Source organism: Lepidochelys olivacea (assembly GCF_965140295.1).
Source record: "Lepidochelys olivacea isolate rLepOli2 genome assembly, chromosome: 1".
NCBI lineage: Eukaryota > Metazoa > Chordata > Testudines > Cheloniidae > Lepidochelys > Lepidochelys olivacea.
This window is the reverse complement of record NC_140411.1, coordinates 114,348,611-114,371,131: the sequence shown is the minus strand read 5'-3', so window position 1 is coordinate 114,371,131 and position 22,521 is coordinate 114,348,611. Positions and strand designations below refer to the sequence as shown.

The following is a 22,521-nucleotide window of genomic DNA, read 5'->3' as shown; positions in this document are numbered from 1 at the left end:
ATGAGGACATGTTACTATTTTAACTAAATGGGAGCCAACAAGATATATTAATTTCAATTTCCAAACCCACCTCATTCCTCCCAAAAAACTTTAATTTAGTTAAAGTTGTTCAAAAGTATGTCCTATCTCTATCTTTATCAGCCACAATTCACAAGCCTCATGTACACACACTCGTAGACTCTTCAGCTCCACAGAGAATTCCTTTTCAATTCCAACATATAAATACAGTTTTCATAATTACCCTCACATGAGACTCACATGCTCACATGACCTCTGGAAGATTCAGACTTTTTACCAACAGACTTTTTACCAACAGACCTACTTTTACTTTTAAAGTGTAATATGATGATGGGGTGGGAAAGCACATGAATTAAGGTTGATGAGGATGTTCATGTTGCCTGAACTGGTGACTGCATTGATAAAATGCATTTGAGCATCTTTTACTTGGTTAAAATGGGGGGAGGGGTAGAGTTTCCTCTTTCCTGTCCACTCATAACACGCTCCCCTAGTCTTTTATTCCCTGTAGTTTACTTCTTTATCCCATATATTCCTACATTCACCAGTCCACACCCTTCTTCCTAGCACCACTTCCACACCTCTCCTTGCAGCCCACCGTTCACTAAAGTCTCCTTGCCCCAGTGATTCCTTTCACCCTTCCTTCATTCCTGTGGTTTCCATGCTCCCTTGACCACCTCAATATTTTGCTTTGCTTCCTCTTTCCTATTCACCATTCCACTTTTAAATGTTGATATCAACATGTTGAGATCATGCAATGTTTTTATCAACATTTAAAATGGAACAAGATGGAGGCAGGCAGGGGAAAATGACTAAGGAAGCCAGTGTAGGTAATGGGGCTGCAGAGGCAGGCTTGTTAACAGTGCTATCCACTAATTCTGTGGTTCTGCTGACCACCCATCTGTAGCCCTGTTGCTTAGTCCACAAACGTATGCCTCCACCTAGCCTTCCAGGGACCAGCTCAGGTCCATCAGCAAGGTCATAGTCCAGCAATCCTAGTAAGGTTTGTTGGAGTGAGCTGTATCTGATGAGCTGAGCTATTGGAGGCTCGACAGATGGAGAACATGCTTCCTATGTATTGGAGTGACAGAAGCCATTTGTTAGGCAACTTTGTCTCCATGTCCCCTGTTAAAGGTCTGAGACATAGTGGAAAGGGATGCCTTGCCATGAAAATCACCTGACATATAGCAAGCCACATAGGCTAGGGCACCAGGGAGGTAGGATGTACAAAGGCCGGGGGTGCCAGGCTAGGCAGCAGAGGTACAAAGACAGCACTGAAAAATTGAAGTGGTCCTAAAAGATCCCATGCTCCATCAGCTTCCATGGGAAAAACAAATGAAACCGTGATAACAAAGATGCATCTCATGGGCTGTTTTTTAAATGTTTTTCTCCCCCAAAATGCTCTCTCTTGTTGTGTCCTGCACCATATAGCATTGTTTAAAAATTCCAACTTCATAAATGCTGCCATTGTGAAGGTAGAGTCAAAAAAGACACGAGACTGCAAAAATTTCAGAGCAGAATGCTTTTTAATTTCTTTCAGTGCAAAAAAAGAAAAAAAAATTACGAGCATTGGTTAGATTATGGGCATGAGCTAGAAAATGCAAGTTGTGCTCCAAACAGAAATGGTGTCCTTTTCGGGATGATCAGTGTAAGCTTTCATTTTTATATAAGGCATTTAAACCATGCTTTGAGTGCAGAACACAAGGCAACCTTAAATATAGAGCTGCTAGATTGCCTCTGTAATAGGTTTCATTTCATGCTTTGTTGTAAGTTTTTTTTATGGAGCCCTGAGGGGATTTCTGTTTGTATTATAGGATATTCTATTTGCCATTCTGGCAGGATATATCTAGTCAACTTCGCTGTCCTTTCTCTCTGAACATCTCATGTAGCACCTTGCAATATGATTGCCTATTTAATTTATACTGAAAGATTTTTCCATTAGCTTTTCTTGCATTAATCAGGTGCCAAATCCTGTAATCATTCTTACTACTTACTTCAGTGGGAGTTTGCCTTTGTGAGGGAGTTAGGGCTTCATATTTAGTATAGTGGGATCTCAAAGCCACCTTACATGCTCATTTAAAGAGTATTACAGCTATTGGTTGAGATTCCCTCTTTAGACCAAATGCTGCTCTAAGATATGTGTGCAAACGCCATTAATTTCAAAAGGAGTTGCACACAGATAGTAGAGGGTAGAATTTGGTCCTTAGAAATCATTTCTTTAGGATTTCACGATAATTTCTGATCGGTCATGGTGAAGAGATGGAAAAAGAAGAGGAGAGACAGACTCTCAAGATACTATATAGTCGGTTGTCTAAATTTGTGCTCATTAGAGGGCATTATCCATTCAGCTTTGTCTCAGAAGAGAAGGTTAGTTATAAGATACAGAAGATACAGGGCCAAATTGTACTGTCAGTTACTGTGCATCCATGCCACTCTCTCAAGATTAATAGCATTACATGGGTATAACTGAAAACAGAATTAGACCCAGAGTGCCTACATTGTGTCAATAGTATATCTCATTAAAGAACAAAGAATCTGGAAAGCTACTGGTTATGGGCAACAGTATAGACTTTATACTGACATGAATTAGCAGCTGGCTCATGTTACCCATGAATTCTTTAAGCAGTGATACTTGTGAATTCATTGTCAGAAATCTAGTCTGACCTTGAAAACCACATGTTGTAAAATAGAACTACAAGTAGTTTGAGAATACTTTGCTTTAAAAAATACATTACTAGCAAAGAGAGCTCTTTGAACGTATAAATATTGATAGATACAGTACTGTAGGCCTGGATGATAGGCTGGATGGGATTTAAAGGAGCAGAAAGAGTGATGCCATTTATGAAATTGCCGTGCCTATGCTTATAGCATCCTTATTTTCAGGATTTGTAAGTTCACAGCATAAAAATCTGCATTATAAAACTGAAATCTTATTTTGGTAAAGCAGCAGATTCCAAACAGATCTACATTTCAGGTTGTGAAATGCCAGGCTTACAGACATTTTCAGTTCCAGGAATGCTAGAGCCATGGATGCCATTGTCACGCAAACAAAAGTTTGAAAGGCTTTTGAGTCCTGAAATGTATAAACAAGGGCCTTATAAAGAAAATTCAGTTGAGCCTGCTTGTGGTATAAACTGCAAAATAACCTTGTTCTCCTGGAATGTAAACTATTCTTCCATTCGCTCCTTGTTGGAGAAAATTTAAAATGCTCATTCCATCACCAGTTTTGTGAACAGACTATTATACCCCATTCTTTGCACAGACTGACCCACCAGTTACGCTGTAGCTACTAACTTACATTTTTGTCTCAAACTGCTCAGTGTCTTTCATATTGAATCCCCCTCCTATGTACCTAACTCACTTGTGAAAATGGGACTTAGGATCCAAAGCCACTTGGGTGCTTTTGAAAATTTTACCCCTTACGCTTACTTATCCATTCCTTGATAGTGCCCCCTGCCCCGGCTGCTAGCTATCCCAAAATGGGTGAGGAGAAGGCAGTCATTGTACCTCCCTTTGCGCCGGCCAGCAGAGCTGTGCAGAGGTCAGTCAAGAATATAGCAGTGAGTATATGTGACACTTCCTCGGGGTACCCAGGATTGTGAGGCACCTTAGCATGGGGAAGTTTTTTCCGTGCCAGCCACAGGCAACACAAGCAGTCCCCTCTAGGCTTCGCAGGCCACACTGTCACTCTATGGATTAGCAATAGGCACCCCCACACACACCCGCCCGGAGCATCTCCCTGAAGTGTACAACTTCTGTTCCACTGAACACTTGCAGTATTCACAGATTTGCTGCTTCCAAAGAAGCAGTACACTCCAGCTTACGTGAGATTCTGCTTAACTCACAGCACTTAGATTTGTTTATAGTAGAATCAAGTTTATTTAACAAAGCATAGAGGTTCCAGTAGTATCAAGTAGAAGTATTGGGAACAAATTGTTACATACAAAATAAAATCATAACAGCATTCTAGCACCTAGACTTAATTAACAAGGTACTCTCATGTCTAATAAATTATTGCTTAATCAAAATCCCTGCTGCGCTGTACAATAGCATAGCCACTCAGGCTGTGACTTGTCTTTCACGAGATCCAAAGTGAAGGATCCAGTATCTAGCAGAACAATCCTGTGTCTTTGTTCATAAACAAGACATGCCCTGCTGTTCTTTTCATCCTGCAGATTTCGTCTCTCATAGATTTCAGTCTCTCAACTCGCACCTGGGTTTGTATCAAATAGGCATACAGTACACAAATGGCCAGGCTGGGACATAGCTGTTCTGTGTGAAAGGGACATTTCCAAGGTATGTCACCTCCAGGTGACCTGCCTTAACTCCAAGACCTTAAGAGCATAATTTTAAGTATAGATACATAACTTCTTGCATATTATCTGGACATACATTTCAAAATGTTTATGATGGCCAGTGGGCTACTGGCTTTCAGAAGAGACCTCATTTGCCATGCTTCAGTGAACTATTGTGCAGATATCTGACCCAGGGGATCCCTCTACAACCCTGTGCTCTCCTTATGCTCTCTGCCAGTTGGCACTGAGAGTCCCCTGTGCCTGAAGCTCCAGGAGACATTTTATGACTCAGTCCTTAGTACACAGAATAGCTGAGTTTTAATTAAGAAGTTTTATTTTTACTATGATTTATTATTACTTATATAGCACTATAAATGTTGCTGGCACTTTACACTACAGATGAAGCATTAAATTAAGTATTCGTTCTCCATGATATTGTTTTTATTGTCAAATTAACTACACTACTTTGGTAGTTGATGTTAAAAGGGCCGTGTACCCTCAAACTATGGTTCATGGGGCACTTCCTGGTGACTCACTGAGAGCTGGCTGGTCACATGTTGGTGGCTCACCTCTTTGTTGCTTAATGTTAAATCACATTTAAAAGAAGCTAAAAAATACTTTATTTTTCTAATATTAATTCTCCATGAAACTAATTGCTTTGGTTGTCCTAGGGATGTTTTGTGATGATGAATGGGAAGTCAGGTGATCATTGAGTCAGTGACTCTATTAAGATACGATGCACACTACAAATACTTTCGGAAGCCCCTGATTTAAGATGTAACAGTGACTTACATGTATACGGTGTCTTTCATTGAGAAATGTCCCTAAGCCCTTTTCTGTTTAGTACAGACAGCTGAAAGCAACCCAAACATCGATTTAAAACTACTCAGGGGACAGAGCCTATGTTGGTGTAAATTGACATACCTCCATTGACTTCAATCTTCCCCAGGGAATTTAGGACCTTTGCACCCAGACCAAATTTAAAATGTAGTGAATTACATTTTGCCCCCTAAATTCCCTGGATATATGCATAAGGCACAGGGCCAGGAGCCAGATTTCTTAGTTCAGTGACAGATTTCTTACGTGACCTTGGGCTATTCACATAACCTCTCTGTACCTGCATCTGTAAAATGGGAATGCCAGAGGGGCAACAATTATTATTCCCATTTTACAACTGTAGAAAATGAGGTCGAGAGAGGTTAAGTGATCAGCCCAAGGTCACATAAGACATCTGCAGTTGAACCAGGGGTAGCTTTGTGTTTAAGGCACTGACCTGGGACTTGGGTGATCTGAGTTCAATTCGTGGCTCAGCCCATGGACTCACTGTGAGTAAATCACTTAACCTCTCTGAGGACTTTGTCCCTGATCTGTTATGTACATGTCAGTGCTATTTTCTCTTCAGTGTTCCACAAGAGGGGAACTAAATCTATGGCTTATCCATTTTAGTAATATGACTAGTGCTGCATTAAAATTATCGATTTATGTTATTTAAATGAATATGTTGCTTTTGCAAGATGCCGGATGGCAGCCACAGTGGCTAAATTCCTGCTTATCTCCCTAGGAGACACTGCACGGGCAGTGATGGTTCTGGGGGGATTATTGCTAGGAGTCAGTGGGTAGGTCAGTCTCTATCTCCATTTATTCCTTTAACTCTGCCAATTTTGTTGTAACTATAGACTCTTTGTTATATTGTCTCGTGGAACTGGACTGAAACCACATCCCTCCTCCCCCAGCTTTTCATAAGATCTCACGTCACCTTTTTCATGAAGGTAACCAAACAGCCATAATTTATGGTTGTGACTTTTAGTCCCTGTCAACCATTAAAATTGGTGCTGTGGACAGAAAAGGCTCTGTGTCCAGCATTCATTCTCTGAATCATCCTGTTCCCCATCAAAGTTATTTCCAGTATATATTCTGCCACACAAAGCCCTCTCTACTACAGTTGATGTGCTTTGTGCGAAGCTGTTCTGCATGACAGGGTACCATATGCTGAAGAGTGGTCCTGGCTGCCTGTGTAGAGCGTCCCACCAATCAGAAGACAGGGCTGCAATTCTGTGCATTACCACAGAATTCGCTCTCACATGGCGGGAAAGATTTGTGTGATGCTTCTGAGTAATGAGGCAGGAAATTAGCATTATAGGGTTTAATTAGTATTAATGTCTTGTGCTGGTGGGTTGTGTTTAATTACAATGTATCCATCACATGTGCACATTTTCATGATTTTGCTTGACTGGATTGAAAGGCTGGTGCTTTGGTTGTGATATTTGGACATGGAGATACTTCATAACGGAAAAATTAGGTAAATGATGGTTCAGTAGGAGAAACAAAAATCTCAGGAATTTATTTTCAGGGGAAAATGGCAGTAATATTTCAAAAATTACGAGTCATGTGCCGTTGTATTTCATGGAGATTGTTTCAAGTGTGCTCTAAAATATTTCAGTATTATTGGTGATTATCAGTGTTCTTACTGGCATGTGACAGGGTGTTCTGGGACTGTTTGGTTCCCTTCGTCTCAGCTAGATATATAAGGTACAGCCTTTGCCATTAGTCCAAGAAAGTGGGGGACAGGACCCATCAGGGAGCTGATTGTGTCTCACCAGTTCTCTGACCATCTCTGTCTCCCTCTTGGCTGTTGTCCTCAAGTGAGCATCTGCCATCTGGGAATGGCCAGAGTGGAGCACACTCTGACCTTCCCCCTTTCCAACCCTCAAAATGCCGCTTTATCACAGATGGAAGGGGGAATAGCAGAGGAACTGACTGTACCTGATCTGTGTCCCGCAGGGATTCTACTGTGCCCTAAGAATCCCCAGCAGAGAAAATGCATGCAGTTTTCACTCTATGCTGCCTTTTCACGGTTCAAGCAGTGTGTGGGCTGGAGGGGAGTGGTGGTTCTGAGGAAACAGTGAGATAGTTGCAATATGTCTTCCTGCGTTCCGGGTTTCTGACTGTATTTGGCAATCTGAGATCCTGCTCCTTGATTTTTATTTTATCTTTTATCCTTACTGCTGGCTGCAATTGTCAGTCCTGGACTTCCCATTTTTGTGTTGGTTTGCAGATCTTGCAATCTGGCCAGTGGCTCTAATGTTACTCCATGTGAGATTTTGATGATCTTTCCTATCTACATCACATTATGACATCCTATTAATATACAAAACAGAAAGGTGCTTATTTTTCAGACCAAGATGGAAGTCAGCAAAAGCTGGTTGATCTCTCCCCTGAGTTTTCTGCCAGTTTTGGTCACACTTTATAAGAACAGGTCACAAGATTTCAGCAGTGTTGAACCCAAACCCTAACCATAGTTCAACTTTGAAGCCTAACCTAATCTAGATCAAGCTCCAGATTTGAAATTCTGCCTCCTGAGCATAGTTCTGCTTAACAGTGAAACAGGAGGTTCATGTTATCAAAATAATGTATGCTTTAGTGTACGCCAGTGACCAGAAATGTCCCAATTTTGTATAGTGATGGAAAATTCCAGTGAAGTTTCAGTCTCTTTAGGAGTTTTTTCTTTTTTTTCTTTGTCCAACTGTTGTTGATGATGGATCTGGGAACCATATAACAGTGGAGGACAGGATAAACTATAACTAAATGGATTTAACATGTCAAAACACTGAACTCATGGCTCATATTCAAATCCAGTGAACCAACCGGATGGATTATTTATGCACCTCCCATCCTGAGAACTTGCCCATTTGCTTTGAGAATGGAAGGAGATGTTTATGTACAACAGAGTATGTGTGTGTTTCTTGGCAAATTCTTGTTAGTAAAACCACGTTAAGAGGTGTGGCATGCTCTCTTTCTAGACATTCAAGATCTGTTTGCTATGTCCAGTAAAACTGGCTGCATCATAAACTGTTTATTTCCACTTCCCAAACAATGTGAATTTATTTATGAAATGAAAGCATGTTTTGTATGAACCTGCATTTCATTAGTAGGATAAGTGCAAAATACATGTTGTTACTTGCAGTGACCTCGTTTGCTGCTCACTGGAGCCGATAACCTTTGACATGTCTTCCAGTCTTCCATTACTTTAAAACATATTGACAGAACATTTCTGTACTTTAGCTTTTCAAAACTAAAGACCTATGAGAAGTGTGCAGTTCTTGCAGTACAAAGCTTCTACCAAGAGGATTATTGGAAACAAACTCTTTTTTTTCTTTTGCTCTTTGGAGTCTGTAATGAAAAATCCTCCAGTATTCCCATGTAATTGCTTCGTGGTTGTTTTCTGTCAATTTGCCAGCAGGTTCCTGCTTAACGGCTGCCGTTTGACTTTGCTGAAACATAAATGCAGAATTATTGAGTTGCCAACATATCATTAAGTCATCTGTAAAGAGTTTCTCAGTGTATTAATGCTCCAGGCTTTTGTGTCAATATTGATTGATTAAAATGGAAAAGAAATCTTGGCAGAATTCAGCATTGTACCAAAGTATTTTTTGTCAGAGAAAAGGTTGGATATTGATGTTGGCTATGATTCCTCAACTCCACCTCTTAAAAAACAAAAAACAAAACAAACAGAACAAAGCCACTTAAACTTTAGTACCCGTGTTCTTAGCTGAATTTTAGTTAGCCTCAGAAATGCGAGGAGAAATCAATGTGGCTAATCAATTTCTTAGTACATAGTCAGATATAGCGGCTGTTTGATTGTGAAGCTACACCTGTGAGTGACTATTGCCTGTTCTACACTACAGAGTTAAGTTGAGGTAAGGCAGCTTACTCTGACCTAATTATGTCAGCCTTGATCCTGCTGATGTAAGTGCCCTGCCACACTGACATAATTACTACACTTCCATGAGAGGTGTAGGGTTTATGTTGGTGTAGTTAGGGCAACACAGTGTCTGGGTAGATACTGTGGGTTACTTACATGTGCTGTTGCCTATCATTCTTGTCAATTTCACAGCTCCAGCATGGAGGCGCAAAATTGGCAAGAAAGCCAGGCTGTCACCTGGGCTCCTCACTTGGAGCCGGGCTGTGCCTGTCACACTCCCCACTCCCAGTCGGGCTGTGCCCACCTGGCTTCCCACTGGCTTTTGCCTGGGCTCCCGACTCCCCATAGGGAGCCCGGCTGCTGCCTGGAGGCTCCCAGCTCCTCAGGAGCCTGGGCTCTCAGCCTCCCACGCTGTCCCTCTTAAGTGGGTGGAAGCACTCCTGGTGAGGACGCACACCACCGACAGAAGGACGGTAGTGTGGACATGAACCACCACAGTATTACTGCAGTGGCTGTAAGTCAACCTAACATAGGTCTATTTAAGTTTCTAATGTAGACAGAGGGGAAAAGCAGCAGTTCTATCCAAGCTGGAGAGAATAGCTGGTTGAGGTGATGTGCATGAGGAGAAAAGAGTGAAGGTCAAAGTAAGGGAGGAGCCAGGGAGAAGGGCGGCTCCTCCTCCTCTCTCTGGTTTGGATAAGCAGTGCTCCTCTACAGCTCCCTTTCTTTGGCTGATGTGGTGAGAGGTCCCTCTCCTGTTTTAATCTACTTTAACCTCTGGGAAGCAGTATAGAGTTAAAGGGGGAAAAGCAAAAAGTAAGGTAGGATTTGGAACGGGAAAAAAGATTATTTTTGTTAATATTTTTGTTTTGGAGTTGCAGGCATAACATAGTAAAGGGGTTGGTCCTGAGAGAAAAGAATAAAGGGGATGCAAAGGAGTAAACGCTGGTTGGTTTGTTTTTTCTCACTGCACCCTTGCTGTACCACAGCCTGATCTTTATTCTGGAAGAGTGGAAGGTGTGTGTGGGGGGGGGGGGGGAAGAAAAGATCTGGAGGAAGAGGAGGGTAGTGCTTGGCTGAGAAAGGAGTGTTTAATTTCTCCCTACCCCTCCAGCTGCTAAAATACTGCTATGCATATTTTTCTGGCTCCCTCCAAAATCATTCCGTGCCACAGGTTCCCTGGGTTTTCATTTTGACAGCATGTCACAGCCTGCTTTAAATTAGAGAATTTTGTAGGAAAGACCATCTGTGCCTATTGAAGATGATAAAATATGACTAAAAGCATTGTATGGAACATAACGTGAGTGTAAACGGGATAAGCCTGTGGAGCTAGTATGCCAAGAGAGAATGGGAACAGTGTATTTTTAGGCAGAACTTTAAAAGATTACAATTATGAATTAGACTGTAAATTTGGCTGACAACACTATCCTACAGAGCCAACAGAATGAGGAGGAGTCAAGTGGGAGAATGGCGAGTAATAAGATCAGAAGTAGGTTGTACAAAGGTTTGAAAACTAGCTGCTAAAGCTTGAAACTATCGGTAGAGTGTGCTATGTTTTGTTGGGAGGGGGGTGTCTGATGATAATTAGCACATACTCTGTGGTGTGGGTTTTGCTGCTGTTTTGTAATGCAGAGAGATAAAACCGAAACAAAATAAAAGTTCATTCTTCCAACCTACTCAAACCTTTCTAAATTTGATGGGTTACTCAACATACAGACTAATGAAAACAACTGCTTTTGCCACCACGATCAGAAAAAGCCCAGTCAGGTTACTTGTTTGGAAGCTGAATTAATTTCATAAATATGACCAGTGAGAGCTTGTGTGTTGTCTCCTGACTACTGAATCCTGCAACTATAATTACTTGAAGAATCATAAAAAGGAGGATTTTCAATTTTTTTTCCTCAATTATGGTGTTGAAATTCTCTCTAAACACCGCTCCACGACCAACTGTAAAATGTAGTTCATCTGAAAACTGACTCTGTTAGAATGGGAGCATCACACTTCATGTTTGCGTCTCTGTCTAGATCTCCGAGTCTATATCATATAAGATGCGTTTACAGGGAAAGAGGTGGTTTTTTCTACCTGCAATTCTGAAAACTCAATCTGGGATCTTTAAGTCAAACTGGGGTCTTTCAGACTCACAGGGTCTGTCAATTTTCTATCAGACCTGTTTTTCCATGGAAAATTGGGCTTTTGATTAAACAAAGTTTTCCACAAAAAGTGGCTGCTTTCCAAAGAAAATTGTTTACTTTTCCTCAAAAAAATCATAGCTGAATACAAAACAAAACAAAAAATTCAGATGAAAACTTTAAAATATAGTTTTGGAAAGGATTCGACGTTGCCTAATCGGAGTTGTAGCTAAGATGCCTCATGTATACAGTACTGTGTCCAGTTCTGGGTGCCACGCTTTAGCAAAGATGTGGGCAAATTGGAGAGATTCCAGAGGAGAGCAACAAAAATGATAAAAGGTTTAGAAAATCTGTGAGAAAAGATTAAAAAAACTAAGCATGTTTAGTCTTGGGAAAAGAAAACTAAAGGGGGATGGAATAACAGTTTTCAAATATAGTAATGGCTACTATAAAAAGGATAGCGATTAATTGCTCTCCATGTCAACTGAAAGTAGGACAAGAAGTAATAGGTTTAATATGCAGCAAGAGAGATGTAAGTTAAGTAGGGCTATTGATTAATTGCAGTGAACTCACGCGATTAACTCAAAAAAATTAATTGCAATTAAAAAATTGTGATTAATCACACTTTTAAACAATACAGTACCAATTGAAATGTATTAAATATTTTGGATGTTTTTGTACATTTTCAAATAATTTCATATAACTTAATAAACAATTTTGCTAATAATTCATGAGCCAGACTACAATCCAGTTTTTTTTTCTTTAACTCTATTGGCATTGCACTTCTATCAGAATGAAAAAGTAGAAAAAAAATCAAATAATTTCAGAAAAAATTCTATTACAACATAGAATACAAAGTGCACAGAACTCACTTGATATTATTAATTTTATTACAAATATTTTCACTTTAAAAATGATAATAGTATTTTTCAGTTCACCTCATACAAGTACTGTGGTGCAATCTCTTTATTGTGAAAGTGTAACTTACAAATGTAGATATTTTTTGTTACATAGCTGTGCTCAAAAACAACACAATGTAAAACTTCAGAGCCTACAAGTCCACTCAGTCCTACTTCCTGTCCAGCGAATCGCTAAGACAAACAAGTTTGTTTACATTTACGGGAGATAATGCTGCCTGCTTCTTATTTACAATGTCACCTGAAAGTGAGAACAGGCATTCGTGTGGCACTTTTGTAGCTGGCATTGCAAGGTATTTACGTGCCAGATATGCTAAACATTTGTATGCCCCTTCATGCTTCGGTCACCATTCTAGAGGACATGCTTCCATGCTTGATGATGCTCGTTAATAAAATAATGTGTTAATTAAATTTATGACTGAACTCCTTGGGGGGAGAATTGTATGTCTCTTGTTCTGTTTTACCCACATTCTGCAATATATTTCATATTATAGGAGTCTTTGCTGATGACCCAGCACCTTTGTTTTAAGAACACTTTCACAGTAGATTTGACAAAATGCAAAGAAGGTACCAATGTGAGATTTCTAAAAATAGCTAGAGCATTTGACCTAAGATTTAAGAATCTGAAGTGCCGTCCAAAATCTGAGAGGGATGAGGTGTGGAGCATGCTTTCAGAAGTCTTGAAAGAGCAACACTCCGATGTGGAAACTACAGAACCCGAACCACCAAAAAAGAAAATCAACCTTCTCCTGGTGGCATCTGATTCAGATGATGAAAATGAACATTCATCGGTCCGCTCTACTTTGGATTGTTGTTGAGCAGAACCTATCATCAGCATGGACGCATGTCCTCTGGAATGATGGTTGAAGCATGAAGGGACATATGAATCTTTAGCAGATCTGGCACGTAAAAATCTTGCGATGCCATGCAAACACCTGTTCTCACTTTCAGGTGACATTGTAAACAAGAAGCGGGCAGCATTATCTCCTGCAAATTGTAACCAAACTTGTTTGTCTAAGTGATTGGCTGAAGTAGGACTGAGTGGACTTGTAGGTTTTACATTGTTTTATTTTTGAATGCAGTTATTTTTTGTACATAATTCTACATCTGTAAGTTCAACTTTCATGATAAAGAGATTGCACTACAGTGCTTGTATTAGGTGAAATGAAAAATACTATTTCTTTTGTTTTTTACAGTGCAAATATTTGTAATTAAAATAAATATAAAGTGAGCACTATGCACTTTGTATTCTGTATTTTCAGTGGAATAAAAATAATAATTCTGGCCAGCTTTAATCACCCGTAATAGAGATGCAACAAATGGAACTTAATAAACAATTCTGCCAATAATTCATCAGCCAGGATACAATCCAGTTTCCTTTCCTTTAACACTATTGGCATTGCACTTCTATCATAATGAAAAAGTAGTTAAAAAAAATTGGCCAGGGAAGTAAGAATCTGATCTGAGCCTGGGTACCTCCATCTTCACATAATCACTTTTCTGAGCATAGCCATGCTTTAAGTAAAGGATTTGTTATGGGGTGTATTGTGTGTCATGCTATAACTGGATCCGTAGTGGTTCGTGTGTAGTGAATACTTGACGAGGCGTTTATTTTATATTAGAGAAATTGTCTTCCATAGGCAGAGTACTAGAGTCATAAATCTCACTTTCTTTCCTGTCTCAGTGCTCCTATCAGAGTCTATAACCTTCCCTTCAGCAAAGCATAGGATTGTTTTTCTAGAATGAAATAGGCAACACTATGCATGCAGTGCCCCAGTATATAACACCAGCAAGTTCTTTAATCTTTAAAATGCTTAGATGGGCAGTGCCTCAGTGTTACTGGATGTCGCCATAGCAGCAGAGATAAGTTGTGTTGGAAACAGTATGACTAACTCACCATAGGATGATGCCATAGAATAAGCCATTCTTGGGAGGTTGGGTTTTGTAGCAGTGTTATGTGGCCATTAACTTTTCTGTTTCCTGATATTATGTTGTTCATTATGTTTGAGAACTTTCTTCCATACTGTTTGTCTCTTACAACAGGTTAGGCAGATGTCACCTAGAACCAAAAAAGTGTGAGAAATTTGCAATGATAAATTTGATAGTTTGTGTTGTGAGGCAGTGAAATTAAATCCCTACCCAGACAACAGAGACAGTGCTATGATATGTGCAGTTGGCTCTATCACTATAATTCAGACAGTGGAATCCATCACACACACTTTCCCAAATCAAGACAACACCTAAGTGCCTAATCACTTTGCAAATAAAATAATGAAATTAATATTGGTGTACTGAGATGACTATAGGATCTGAGTTTTGATCTGAGTGCAACGTATGAATGATGAAAAATCTCTTCCTACTGTGTCCAGAATCTAGACATTCCATACGGAGTTATAGTGCAGTATAAATTACAGGCTGATGTTCTTGCTCAGCCCACAGAGAGATTTGGTCGTAAAAACATAGGAACTGCCATATCGGAACAGACCAATGGTGCATCTAATTCAGTATCCTGTGTCTAAAAGTTGACTGTGCCAGGTGCTTCAGAGGTAGGCATAAAAGCTTCATAGAGCATCTATTTTTCCTGTATAGAACTTGGGGAGGAATTTCTTCTTGACCTTCCCACCCCCTCACATTGGAAGCATCACAATTAATAGCTCTTTCAATTTTACCCTAGCTAGTGTAACTGCAGATGCTATTCTTGTTCCTATAAACGTCTAGTTCTTTATTCAGAAAAAACACCACCAGAAGTCAAGGAATCATAAACATTCTGTAAAATGTCTGAGTTTTTTAAATACCTTGCTTTTTATACCCTTCCCACCAGTCACCTGTCCTAGCTGACAGCCACTGTAAAGAAAGGAAAAAAGACAATATCTGTGCATACACAAACAATACAAAATCCTGTAACATTTATAAAGAATTTATAAATAAACTAGTAACGACCATAATTTCACTACATTGCGGAACAAAGGGCCAAATCATTCCTGATAGGCACTGGCTGCATTGTGGTAGGAAAGGCAATTTTTCACCACCCCCACAGGAGCTGTGGGAAGGATTTGCATAATCCCTCATAGGGCTGCATGGCATGCAGAGGAATGCACCCTTTAGGATGGTAAAGCATTTTGCTTCTTGCACAGCTTGCTAGCTCTGCTGGTGAGTGCGAGGGCAATGGGGTACATTGCCATGCTCCCTGTAGGGTGTGTCTTACCCCAAAGGGACCCAGGGGAAAGGCTCCTTGCACCTCCCTCTGCCCCATGAACTCTCAAAAGGACCAGGCATGATTTGGCCCAAATGGAAATTGGGAGCTGGGTAACCTCCTTAAATTATTTGCTGAACTTCCCTCTGTTCTGTTCTTGTCTATTCAGTTACAACTTCCGAAATCATCAACAGCAGGCCAAGGGTAATGAGTAAGCAATTGGCTTCATTACAGACTCAATTCTGATCCTATTTAAGTCTATAGAAATTTTGCCATGAACTTCAATAGGCGCGGGAGCAGGCCCTAGCAGAGTACAGCTCCCTCTTGGATCATTTCTATTATATATAATTGAAGTTGGCACCTATTTATCTATATATAGAGAGAGTGGCAACACTGAGCCGCAAGATCTCTAAAGTGTTTTGGGAAACAGTCTGAAAGATGTTATAGTTCTGTAAGTTATAGTGAAGGTTACATATCAGTTATGAGGGGATGAACCTAATACATTCTTCCTATTCTAAAAATATTTTCCCTACTGACACTAACTCAGAGACTACAGAATCTTTAAACTTAAAATTATGTATGTACACACAGTAGTCCTTAGGGAATACTAAGCGATTTGAGCAGTTTGAAAGGATTAAGAGGATTTGGTTATAAAACACAAAACCAATTACAATTCATTTGCACTTGTTCTAACAAACTGAGTCAAAAAAGTTTCAACTTAATATCTTTCAATTTATAACTTGTAAGCTACTGAACCAATTTCCTTCAAACTTGGTTTGTTTTGTAGATCTCATTTTGACTTAAAAATCAAACCAAGCCTGAAGACTGTATGTCTCAATATTTATCTTATTGCATGTATACTTTTATAAGAAATTCCAAATTACGTATTATATAGTGTATGAATTAGCAAATAAATATAATTAATCATATAATTAAATAGTAGTTTGCAGCCTAAGGACAATGCATCAGCATTATAGTGAACTTTCACCTCAGCTCTGCCATTTCCTGACATTTAAGTGCTTCATTTGTCAACATTAGTGTTGTACTAATGTTGATTTTTTTTGCATGAAATTTAGACTATTTTGTATTGCAATAAATTGGAGTCACCATGGTAGATCTGTTGCTGATAATCATTTAGCTACTAGTAGTTGGAAAATTTAAGGAAAAGTTGGTGCATATTATAAGTTTACTTAAAATGATTGTCTATTGTGGTTTTTTTTAGAGTATTTCTCAACTGCCCTATGGTAAAGCTCTCTACACCTATGAGGGAAAAGAACCTGGTGACCTCAAGTTTACCAAAGGGGACATTATCATACTACGACGAAAGGTGGATGAGAATTGGTATCACGGAGAGCTCAATGGAAACCATGGCTTCTTTCCAGCCAGCTATATCCAGTGTATCAAGCCCCTTCCACAAGCTCCGCCTCAGGGCAAAGCACTTTACGATTTTGAAATAAAGGATAAAGACCAAGACAAGGACTGTTTAACCTTCACCAAGGTAAAGTAAAAAGCAGTTTCTTGTTTCCTTACTTACTACCAGTGGGTGTAGTTCAAGATGTGTTTGTTTTGCTGTGTCTGGCAGTCTGCTCCATTATGAGTAAAATACTCTGCCATGTACCAGCACTTGATAACTTAGAACATCTTTTTATTTAAGATGGAATTTAAAAGATTTCATTTCAAATGGATACAGTAGTTTTAATAACCCTGCACTTCCTCATGTACAGTAGTTCTGCAAAAATGCTTTAATTCTGGCAGAGCTAGGTTCAGGAGCAACACAGGGACTCTTTCTTTCTTTCTTTCTCAGACCAGTGACATTCTCATGTATGATATTTAAGGGCCATGAGCTCAGATACATTGGAAGGAGAAGTGAATTTCCAAATTAATTGGGAGCCCAATCATGCTAGATACTCAGAGAGATCAACTTCTTTTGACTTCTAAATGCTTCTTCCTACTGAGACAGAACTCACTGAGGTGAGATGCTACCCATCCCCTTAATTACCACCGAAGGCAGGGAGGTCCGCAGGAGTTGAGGGCACAATGGGTATGTCTACACTGCAATTAAAAATCTGTGGCTGACCCAGGCTACCTGACTGGGGTTAAAGTGCTGTTTAATTGCTTGATAGACGTTCAGGCTTGGGCTAGAACTTCCAGCTCAAGGGCCCTGTGAGTTGGAAGGTCCCAGAGCGTGGGCTGCAGCCTGAGCCCAAACAGCTACACTGCAATTAAACAGTTCCTTAGAATCAAAGAATCATAGAATATCAGGGTTGGAAGAGACCTCAGGAGGTCATCTAGTCCAACCCCCTGCTCAAAGCATGACCAATCCCCAACGAAATCATCCTAGCCAGGGCTTTGTCAAGCCTGAACTTAAAAACTTCTAAGGAAGGAGATTCCACCACCTCCCTCGGTAACGCATTCCAGTGTTTCACCACCCCCATAGTGAAAAAGATTTTCCTAATATCCAACCTAAATCTCCCCCACTGCAACTTGAGACCATTACTCCTTCTTGGCAATAAGGGCACACTGTTCACTCATATCCAGCTTCTCGTCCACTGTAACCCCTAGGTCCTTTTCTGCAGAACTGCTGCTGAGCCATTCAGTCCCTAGTCTCTAGTGGTGCATGGGGATGAATCTGCACTTCAACAAGAATCTGCACTTGTCCTTGTTGAACCTCATCAGATTTCTTTTGGCCCAATCCTCTAATTTGTCTAGGTCCCTCTGTATCCTATCGCTACCCTCCAGCGTATCTACCTCTCCTCCCAGTTTAGTGTCATCTACAAACTTGCTGAGGATGAAATCCACGCCATCCTCCAGATCATTTATGAAGATATTGAACAAAACCGGCCCCAGGACCGACCCTTGGGGCACTCCACTTGATACCGGCTGCCAACTAGACATGGAGCCATTGATCACTACCCGTTGAGCCCGACAATCTAACTTTCTATCCACCTTATAGTCCATTCATCCAGCCCGTACTTCTTTAACTTGCTGGCAAGAATACTGTGGGAGACAGTGTCAAAAGCTTTGCTAAAGTCAAGAAACAATACATTCACTGCTTTCCCTTCATCCACAGAACCAGTAATCTCATCATAGAAGGCAATTAGATTAGTCAGGCATTACCTTCCCTTGGTGAATCCATGCTGACTGTTCCTGATCACTTTCCTCTCCTCTAAGTGCTTCAGAATTACTTCCTTGAGGATCTGCTCCATGATTTTTCCAGGGACTGAGGTGAGGCTGACTGGCCTGTAGTTCCCAGGATCCTCCTTCTTCCCTTTTTTAAAGATTGGCACTACATTAGCCTTTTTCCAGTCGTCCGGGACTTCCCCCGATTGCCATGAGTTTTCAAAGATAATGGACAATGGCTCTGCAATCACATCTGCCAACTCCTTTAGCAATTTCGGATGCAGCGCATCCGGCCCCATGGACTTGTGCTCGTCCAGATTTTCTAAATAGTCCTGAACCACTTCTTTCTCCACAGAGGGCTGGTCACCTCCTCCCCATGCTGTGCTGCCCAGTGCAGTAGTCTGGGAGCTGACCTTGTTCATGAAGACAGAGGCAAAAAAAGCATTGAGTACATTAGCTTTTTCCACATCCTCTCTCACTAGGTTGCCTCCCTCATTCAGTAAGGGGCCACGCTTTCCTTGACGTCCTTCTTGTTGCTAACATACCTGAAGAAACCCTTCTTGTTACTCTTAACATCTCTTGCTAGCTGCAACTCCAGGTGTGATTTGGCCTTCCTGATTTCACTCCTCATGCCCGAGCAATATTTTTATACTCTTCCCTGATCATTTGTCCAATCTTCCACTTCTTGTAAGCTTCTTTTTTGTGTTTAAGATCAGCAAGGATTTCACTGTTAAGCCAAGCTGGTCACCTGCCATATTTACTATTCATCGGGATGGTTTGTCCCTGTAACCTCAACAGGGATTCCTTGAAATACAGCCAACTCTCCTGGACTCCTTTCCCCCTCATGTTATTCTCCTAGGGGATCCTGCCCATCAGTTCCCTGAGGGAGTCAAAGTCTGCTTTTCTGAAGTCCAGGGTCCGTATTCTGCTGCTCTCCTTTCTTCCCTGTGTCAGGATCCTGAACTCGACCATCTCATGGTAACTGCCTCCCAGGTTCCCATCCACTTTTGCTTCCCCTACTAATTCTTCCCTGTTTGTGAGCAGCAGGTCAAGAAGAGCTCTGCCCCTAGTTGGTTCCTCCAGCACTCGCACCAGGAAATTGTCCCCTACACTTTCCAAAAACTTCCTGGATTCTCTGTGCACCGCTGTATTGCTCTCCCAGCAGATATCAGGGTGATTGAAGTGTCCCATGAGAACCAGGGCCTGCGATCTAGTAACTTCCGTGAGTTAGAATCATAGAATATCAGGGTTGGAAGGGACCTCAGGAGGTCATCTAGTCAAACCCCCTGCTCAAAGCAGGACCAATCCCCAATTAAATCATCCCAGCCAGGGCTTTGTCAAGCCTGACCTTAAAAACTTCTAAGGAAGGAGATTCCACCACCTCCCTAGGTAATGCATTCCAGTGTTTCACCACCCTCCTAGTGAAAAAGTTTTTCCTAATATCCAACCTAAACCTCCCCCACTGCAACTTGAGACCATTACTCCTTGTCCTGTCCTCTTCTACCACTGAGAATAGTCTAGAACCATCCTCTCTGGAACCACCTCTCAGGTAGTTGAAAGCAGCTATCAAATCCCCCCTCATTCTTCTCTTCTGCAGACTAAACAATCCCAGTTCCCTCAGCCTCTCCTCATAAGTCATGTGTTCCAGACCCCTAATCATTTTTGTTGCCCTTTGCTGGACTCTCTCCAATTTATCCACATCCTTCTTGTAGTGTGGGGCCCAAAACTGGACACAGTACTCCAGATGAGGCCTCACCAATGTCCAGTAGAGGGGGACGATCACATCCCTCGATCTGCTCGCTATGCCCCTACTTATACATCCCAAAATGCCATTGGCCTTCTTGACAACAAGGGCACACTGCTGACTCATATCCAGCTTTTCATCCACTGTCACCCCTAGGTCCTTTTCCGCAGAACTGCTGCCTAGCCATTCGGTCCCTAGTCTGTAGCTGTGCATTGGGTTCTTCCGTCCTAAGTGCAGGACCCTGCACTTATCCTTATTGAACCTCATCAGATTTCTTTTGGCCCAAATCCTCCAATTTGTCTAGGTCTCTCTGTATCCTATCCCTGTCCTCCAGCGTATCTACCATTCCTCCCAGTTTGGTATCATCCGCAAATTTGCTGAGAGTGCAATCCACACCATCCTCCAGATCATTTATGAAGATATTGAACAAAACCGGCCCCAGGACCGACCCTTGGGGCACTCCACTTGATACCGGCTGCCAACTAGACATGGAGCCATTGATCACTACCCGTTGAGCCCAACAATGTAGCCAACTTTCTACCCACCTTATAGTGCATTCATCCAGCCCATACTTCTTTAACTTGCTGACAAGAATACTGTGGGAGACCGTGTCAAAAGCTTTGCTAAAGTCAAGAAACAATACATCCACTGCTTTCCCTTCATCCACAGAACCAGTAATCTCATCATAGAAGGCAATTAGATTAGTCAGGCATGACCTTCCCTTGGTGAATCCATGCTGACTGTTCCTGATCACTTTCCTCTCATGTAAGTGCTTCAGGATTGATTCTTTGAGGACCTGCTCCATGATTTTTCCGGGGACTGAGGTGAGGCTGACTGGCGTGTAGTTCCCAGGATCCTCCTTCTTCCCTTTTTTAAAGATGGGCACTAATTAGCCTTTTTCCAGTCATCCGGGACTTCCCCCGTTCGCCACGAGTTTTCAAAGATAATGGCCAATGGCTCTGCAATCACAGCCGCCAATTCCTTTAGCACTCTCGGATGCAACTCGTCCGGCCCCATGGACTTGTGCACGTCCAGCTTTTCTAAATAGTCCCTAACCACCTCTTTCTCCACAGAGGGCTGGCCATCTATTCCCCATGTTGTGATGCCCAGCGCAGCAGTCTGGGAGCTGACCTTGTTTGTGAAGTTGCCGGAAGAAAGCCTCGTCCACCTCATCCCTCTGGTCCGGTGGTCTATAGCAGAATCCCACAACGACATCACCCTTGTTGCTCACACTTCTAAACTTAATCCAGAGACTCTCAGGTTTTTCTGCAGTTTCATACTTGAGCTCTGAGCAGTCATACTGCTCTCTTACATACAATGCAATTCCCACACCTTTTCTGCCCTTCCTGAACAGTTTATATCCATCCATGACAGTACTCCAGTCATGTGAGTTATCCCACCAAGTCTCTGTTATTCCAGTCACATCATAATTCCTTGACTGTGCCAGGACTTCCAGTTCTCCCTGCTTGTTTCCCAGGCTTCTTGCATTTGTGTACAGGCACTTGAGATAACTCACTGATCGTCCCTCTTTCTCAGTATGAGGCAGGAGCCCTCCTCTCTCGCGCGCTCCTGCTCGTGCTTCCTCCCAGTATCCCACGTCCCCACTTACCTCAGGGCTTTCATTTCTCCTTCCCCCAGTGAACCTAGTTTAAAGCCCTCCTCACTAGGTTAGCCAGCCTGCTTGTGAAGATGCTCTTCCCTCTCTTCGTTAGGTGGAGCCCGTCTCTGCGTAGCACTCCTCCTTCTTGGAACACCATCCCATGGTCAAAGAATCCAAAGCCTTCTCTCCGACACCACCTGCATAGCCATTCGTTGACTTCCACGATTCAACGGTCTCTACCCAGGCCTTTTCCTTCCACGGGGAGGATGGACGAGAAGACCAGTTGCACCTCAAACTCCTTTATCCCTCTTCCCAGAGCCACATAGTCTGCAGTGATCTGCTCAAGGTCATTCTTGGCAGTATCATTGGTGCCCACGTGGAGAAGCAGGAAGGGGTAGCAGTCCAAGGGCTTGATGAGTCTCGGCAGTCTCTCTGTCACATCGTGAATCCTAGCTCCTGGCAAGCAGCAGACTTCTCTGTTTTCCTGGTCAGGGCGGCAGATAGATGACTCAGTCCCCCTGAGGAGAGAGTCCCCGACCACTACCACCTGCCTCCTTCTCTTGGGAGTGGTGGTCGTGGAACCCCCAACCCTAGGACAGTGCATCTCATGCCTTCCAGTCGGCGGAGTCTCCTTCATTCCTTTCCCTCAGATGTATCATCTAGTCCACTCTCCGCATTAGTACCTGTGGAGAGAACATGAAAACAGTTACTTACCTGTATCTGCATTGCTGGTACATGGACGCTCCCCTTTCTTCTTCTGGAGGTCACATGCTGCCAAATTTCTTCACCGTCCTCCTGTCCTCGCA

The 22,521-nt window shown here is 41.9% G+C and overlaps 1 protein-coding gene across 4 annotated transcripts in view; it reads left to right on the top strand.

The window, feature by feature from the left end:
- SH3RF3 (SH3 domain containing ring finger 3) overlaps positions 1–22,521 on the top strand; it is a 393,042-nt gene that overhangs the window by 239,470 nt on the left and 131,051 nt on the right. For all 4 annotated transcript variants that reach the window (XM_084617098.1, XM_084617097.1, XM_084617100.1 and 1 more), the window contains exon 2: positions 16,474–16,749. In XM_084617098.1, coding sequence (XP_084473224.1) covers positions 16,474–16,749 — 276 coding nt within the window. The remainder of the gene's footprint in view (positions 1–16,473; positions 16,750–22,521) is intronic.